The sequence below is a fragment of the Diabrotica undecimpunctata genome, chromosome 9, assembly GCF_040954645.1.
Source record: "Diabrotica undecimpunctata isolate CICGRU chromosome 9, icDiaUnde3, whole genome shotgun sequence".
NCBI classification, from domain to species: Eukaryota; Metazoa; Arthropoda; class Insecta; order Coleoptera; family Chrysomelidae; genus Diabrotica; species Diabrotica undecimpunctata.
This window is the reverse complement of record NC_092811.1, coordinates 54,112,752-54,119,854: the sequence shown is the minus strand read 5'-3', so window position 1 is coordinate 54,119,854 and position 7,103 is coordinate 54,112,752. Positions and strand designations below refer to the sequence as shown.

At 31.6% G+C, this 7,103-nt stretch overlaps 2 protein-coding genes across 2 annotated transcripts; one reads left to right on the top strand and one right to left on the bottom strand.

Annotated features, from left to right (window-relative positions):
- The first annotated feature begins 354 nt into the window (after nt 1–354).
- On the top strand, nt 355–2,247 carry LOC140450781 (uncharacterized). The gene is made up of 2 exons (XM_072544455.1): nt 355–752; nt 2,193–2,247. Exons 1-2 carry the CDS (start codon nt 355–357, stop codon nt 2,245–2,247), a joined length of 453 nt encoding a protein of 150 aa, XP_072400556.1.
- A 237-nt stretch (nt 2,248–2,484) lies between these two features.
- Nucleotides 2,485–3,243, bottom strand: LOC140450780 (uncharacterized). The gene has a single exon (XM_072544454.1). It carries the CDS (start codon nt 3,241–3,243, stop codon nt 2,485–2,487), a length of 759 nt encoding a protein of 252 aa, XP_072400555.1.
- Between the last annotated feature and the right edge of the window lie 3,860 nt (nt 3,244–7,103).

Below are 7,103 nucleotides of genomic sequence, written 5' to 3'. Positions count from 1 at the left end.
ACAATATAAATAGCAGAAGATTCTTAGGTTTACATGGAAATTTCAGCTTTCAAACATATAAACTCACCTTGATCAACATTCGAATGTTGGTTTGGACTGTCTTCTATTGAAGGAAATAAACTTGGTACTGCGTTTTTACATAACCTGTTCCGAGTTTTATTTGAAAACATAGTATTTCCAAAATGCACACTGCATAATCTGTTCAAATTTAAGTTTGTTTTCTTGTTTAACAAATCTTCCCTCTGGCGCAACATTGCCCAATTTCGTGCTCTGAAAATATATTAAATTTAGTCACTATTTAGAAAACACTAAATTTACCGACTATTATTAACTTTCATAAATATATAATAATATATGAATGTAGAAAAAACACAATATTTATGCCTAGGTGAAGATTCAAGTGCTATGATATTGGACAACAATCAGAAAATAACTAGCTATGAGAAATGTAAGTATTTGGGAATTAATTTCAACAAAGAAGATACGGACGATGCAGAAATTAAGAGCAGAATAAATAAAGAAAGAATGATAATTAGAGATATAATTAAATCATTGAACGGAGTTTTGTGGAGTACCGAGATAGGGAAACAAAGAAAAATGAGAATATACAACACCATGATTAAGAGCACATTGGTATACGGATCCGAAATATGGAGAATAAAGGAACACCAAAAAAGTAAGATAGAAGCTACCGAATTGGACGCCCTAAGAAGAGCAAGTAGAACATCGAGATTGGACCGGGTTAGAAATGAGTAAGTAAAGCGAAGAATGAATTTACTGGAAACGGTCATAGATGTATTGAAAAGAAACAATTAACGTGGTACGGACATGTTCAGAGAATGGGGGAGGAGAGACTGTTAAAGAAAATTATGAAAGGATACCTACAGACAACAGGAAAAGAAGAAGGCCAAGAACGACGTGGATACAAGGAGTAAGACGATCAATGAGTGTACGAGGATTAGAAGATAAAAATTGCAATGATAGAACATATTGGCAACAAGGCATCAGAGGACGTTTTGAACCCCAATTTATATATATATATATATATATATATATATATATATATATATATATATATATATATATATATATATATATTTATATATATATATATATATATATATATATATATATATATATATATATATATATATACCAAAATATCTTTAGAAAATATTTCTTCTTTGTAAACATAATTATTATATCTAAAGTAGTTAAAAAACTGCACGTAACATTTTACTATTTCCAATAATAATTGATGCTATTCTGTTAAGGTGGTTAAATAAGCAAATTCAAAATTATATACGTACCTGTCAGCTTGATTGGGAAATCGAAAAAAACTGTAGTTACAATTTTTTGAATTGTTCTTGCACATTTTCGCTGAACACTGACTAATACCACTTCGAATTTTACTCATGTTCAACTTCACAATACTAACAATTATTCACAAAACTAACTCAGTTTAAGCAAAATACGGCACTGTTAACCCGTACGTTTCTACGCGACTAGCAATGGTAGAATGGTTTTCGAGCGACTAAGAAATAAGCTCAGTCGCCATGCGCGTTGACAGAATTTACTTCCAATTTTTCGGGGAGCGGTTTTACTGTGGAACCTCTTTATACTGTGGTTTCGTTCTATTATTATAATGCTAAACTAGTTATTGACTCAACTCCTTTTTACCTTATTTAGATATTGAATCTATTTTTGCAAATAACTCATTTTGAATTTTTTTGACTCATCCCCTTTTTCCTTAACACCACAGATATTCGCAAACTCAATCGACTATAGAGGGCAGTGCAGTTGTATCAATATGGCGGATATAATTGGGATATCGTTTGTGGATATAATTAATATTGTAGGTGATTCAAAAAGACCTTTAATTGAAGGACAAGCAGTGCTCGATGCCAATCACGTAATAATGTGCTGGGTAATTTCAAAAAATGAATTTCATGTTAAATTTGAGGCATTATGTTTGCAAACCAGCAATCTGAAAGGATTGCCCGCCCCATCAAATACAAATCGAAATAAAGTCGTCAACCGATTCGAACAAGACGTTCATTTGCAAGTGCACCTGTAAAGCTGGAGCCTCTGGGAAATGCAAACACTTTGTCGCTGTTTTGCTCTTTGTTTTTCGGTAAAAATACATATTAATTTTTTGTAAGAATTGACAATACATGTTATTTTTGTTGTAGATGTTCCATTCAGAACTTGGAAGACTTAAGTAGTACAGATACGACGCAGCTTTAGGGATGCGTGATGGAAAAAGTCTTGCTTATAGATGGAATAGTAAAACGATACGTTGACAAAAATAAACGTTTTATTTTAACATAAATTCCTGTTTACAAAAATGTCTTAATTTTACTTGTTGACGTTGACACTTGTGTCACTGACAGGTAATGCCAACACTTAACATAAAAATGTACAATATAGAATTGTAATACCAACACCCTTCTGCAATTCTATATTAGCATAACTACAAAACTATTACAACTCAGTAACATTTAAAAGTTCCCTAAAATAGGTGAATTTAGATTTTGACAATGACTTTGTAAAAATGTCAGCTTGTTGCTGATCAGACTGTACATACTGTAAAGTAATAAGTTCCTTTTCTAAACAATCTCTAATAAAATGATGTCTAACATCAATATGTTTGGTTCTTTTTGATTCCAATGTAGAAGCCATCTTAATATATGATTTGTTATCTTCATACACATGTACACTATACATAATTTTAAAAATCTCTTCCAACATCTGACTAAAGAACAAACTTTCTGCGACACATGAAGATAATGCCATATATTCGGCTTCTGCACTAGATAGTGACACTACATTTTGCTTCTTAGTTTTCCAACAAATAACATTCTTGTTAAACTTTATAACATAACCACTAATACTTTTTCTGTCGGTTTGATTGTTTGCAAAATCTGCATCAACATAGGATACTATCTCTATTTCTTTGTTTCTACCTTTAACAAAACTTATGACATAATTTTCTGTAGATTTCAAATATCTCAAAACATTTTTTAAATTTTTCCAATGTTCTTCAGTGTAATTATTTTGAAATTGACTAAAATATGACATACAAAAACTTAAATCTGGCCTAGAGCCTAACATTAGATACATCAGACAACCAATCAATTCCCTGTAAGGTAACTTAACATTTCCTACCAAATTTTTATCTTTACAAATTGACAGATTAAGTTTAGGTTGCATTGGAATATCTGAAATTTTACAATCACTCATATTAAATCTGTGCAAAATTTTCTTAATTAATTCCTTTTGTGAAATGTAAACTTCATTTCTAATTTTACTTATGTAAACCTAAAAATACCAATTTTTCATCATCAAACTCTTTTAATTTAAATTTTTTCTTAAACTCAGTTTTTATAAAAATAATATTGTCTTCAACTTTTGAAAATATCAAATCATCAACATACACAAGTAAAAATGTAAAATCCTTAAAATACAAACAAGGATCCTTCCTAGATCGTTGAAAACTAAGATCAGTTATACTTTCATGAAAAGGTGTATTCCAACATTTAGGAGCTTCTTTTAGACCATATAGTGATTTACTTAACTTACAAATTAAATTTTTGTCATATCCTTCAAGCCCTTCTGGTTGATACATATACACTGGTTCTCTTAACGTTCCATAAAGTATCTAGCTGTTTTACAAAAAGATCATATTCTACATACAATGACAGTAATACTCTAATTGTAGCCATTCTTGCTACTGGGGCATACACATTTTCACTAAAATTACTCTGTTGGAAGCCTCGAGCTACCAATCTAGCTTTCTTAACTACAAATTATATTCCGTGAATGGATTATTTTTCTTTCTTTCTTTTATTACAACCAAATAATTTTATCTTTTCCATATTTGGCTTTTCACCATACCAAATTTCAGCAGGTGTTTTATTATCAGGTAAAGTTCGAGTTTATGTTCTATTAATTAAGTATGCTGCTACTCTTACAGCTTCACCCCACATGCTTTTATCTAAATTTGAATCAAAAATTAAACATCTTGCTTTTTCCATAATGGTTCTGTTAAAACGTTCAGAAACACCATTCTGTTATGGATTCCTAGGTACTGTATACTGAATTTTAATTCCATTATTTAAACATAATCTTTTAAAAGCTTTTGATGAGTATCCACCTCCATTATCACACCTAATCCGTTCAATTTTTACATTTAATTTAGCAGTGACCATATCAATATATTCTTTAAATTTATCTATTACTTCAGATTTTCTCTCAATTAAATAACATATACAAAAATGTGAATAATGGTCTATAAATGTAACAAAATAAGTTTTATTATCATGAGTTATTGGATCTATAGGGCCACACACATCTGTTGATACAACTTCTAAAATTCTTTTTGCTTTTCTTTCAGCGTCAATGCTGTGAAAAGGTAATCGTGATTGTTTTCCTTTTAAACAGATTTCACATATACCAGGTATGGGATACTTTGCAGAGTGACCCATTTTCCTATGTATTAGCACATTACGTTCAACAGGTGTAATTTGTGCTTCTGGTAGATGTCTACATCTTAATTTAACAATATATAAGTTATTTATTAACTCACCAGTTATCACAGCATGATCTCCTTTCATTATGTTGACTTGTTTATCTTTGAACACAATTTGAAGACCTGCTTCTTCCATTTTCTTCACAGACATTAAATTATATGAAAGTTGATTACATACCCATACATTCTTCATCTCAATTTGGTTACCATTTACTGCTTCTAGATTCAAACCACCTTGTTTTATTGCCTCCAATGATTGACCCTTCTTTGCTACATTTATATTATACATTACTTCCTGGATATTATCTAAAAACATTTCAACATCCTTTGTAACTAGGTGATTGGTAGCACCACTGTCTATTATGAAATTTATTTCACCAGATTCTGAGTTGCTAACTAAGGTGGTTTCCTCTGCTGTCAAAAATGTTACCTTTTCACCATTTTCTGCTGGGAATGCCCTATTTCCATTTTTGCTTTTCCAACACTTATAGCGCTTGTGTCCCATTTTTCCACAGTTATGACATTTAAATTGAAATGGTTTATTATTTCTCACATGACCATTACTTGTTCCAGCTTTATTCTTCCATTTATTCCATGGCTGTTTATTTGCTACAAATGCAACATCAGGGTTTGTTTCATGGTCATTTTTATTGTGCCTTGCCTCTTCCATTAGTAGCTTGTTTTTAACAAACTCTAATGTAACTTTAGTTTCATCTTGACAAAACATAATATCAATTGCTGTAGTAACTGCTTGATATGCTTCAGGCATTGCAGAGAGTAACTGTGATATAACTTTACCATCTTGTACTTGACCTCCTGCACTTTTAAGTTCATACACATTTTGATTGAATTCTGTTAAAAACATATTTAAAGACCCCGTTGTATATTTCAATGACCTTAGTTTCTCCTGCAGTTGAACCTGTGTCGAAATTCCCTTCTTTTGGTTAGTATTTTCCAATGTACCTATAATCTCTTTTGCTGAGGTATTTGATTTAATCATTTCCAGTACATTGCCATGCACAATTGCACAATTAGATTCCGGGCTTTCACATCGTTTTTCTTATATACTTCTCGAGAGACATCATCTGCAGGTTCATCTTGAGATAGTACAGCTAAGACACCAGCCTGTTCCAGTAACAATTTAACTCTGAATAACCAGTTGGAGAAATTATTTCCATCAAAGGGTTTGATGTTTACAACATTTGTTTCCGCCATTTTTGTCGTTGAGTTCCGTACCACGTTTTCCGTAAACACTTTTGTTTTCTGATTACCACTATGCAAGCTTCTTGAATTTCCACAACTCTGGGCCCATAACCTTTAGGGATGCGTGATGGAAAAAGTCTTGCTTATAGATGGAATAGTAAAACGATACGTTGACAAAAATAAACGTTTTATTTTAACATAAATTCCTGTTTACAAAAATGTCTTAATTTTACTTGTTGACGTTGACACTTGTGTCACTGACAGGTAATGCCAACACTGTTTCTTATTACTTATTTTGCTATTATTAATTTACAGATAAAAAAAAAACAGTTTTTTTTAAATATTAGGTGTTTTTTTGAAACGTTACGAAATCGTCACAAAAGTCCTTTGTTTAGAAATAACTCATGATTTAAATTTTGAAAAGTTTTAATTTTTTGCTTAATTTTACATACATAGTAATGCACAATATCGATATAAAAGACATAATAAATTTGAAAAACATCAATTTATTATAAATTAAATACAAAAATAGAAGTTATTATGTAATGTGGAAATGTATAAAACAGTTCTTTTCCTTTGTAATGCACAGGTGTACTTTACATTTGGTGCACATATATACTGGAGCACTTCTACAATTGATATTTTTACACCTACCCCTATCTGTGACCATGGGCAAGTGATCAAGCCCATCTAGACGTATGTCTGCCGGAATACTTTTAGTGGCTGGACCTAGCTTCTTCTTTTTTGAAAATTCTGCATCTGTGCTGGTTTTTGATGGACGACCCCTTTTTGATTGTTGGGTTCTTTTCCCTTCCAATAGCAGTGCTTCTGCAATGCTCATTTTGAATTCTTGGAGATTAACTATTAGATCTAATATGAATTCTGTAAAGAGCAATTAATGCATCCATTAGGTCCACTCCACCCATAAATTGGTTATAGGTTTTGACAATAGCTGGACAGGTAATTGTAATATTCTGTTTAGTCTTTTTGTCATATCGCTCGCATGTTTCAGTAGGTTCTGCAGACGAAAATGTTGATAGCAAATTGACTACCCGATTATCAGCCCATTTTACTGCTCTGACTTCAATATTATCTACTAGAGTCGAGACTTCTTGGAAGGATCCTTTACCTTTTTTTAGTAAATCTTTATCCTTGTTTAGAGGAACTCCCGATAAGCGATTTATCCTTGCTGTTCCAAGGCAATAAATTTTCTTTTTTGCCAAATGCACCATCAGAGCTAGAGAGGTAAACCAATTATCGAAATATAGGAGATGATTTGCACCTACAGGAATATGAGTGGCTAATTGCAGTACCACATTGGAACTAGCTCCTAAATCTGGTTCTCCAGTTACTGGTTGGATTTTTTCAG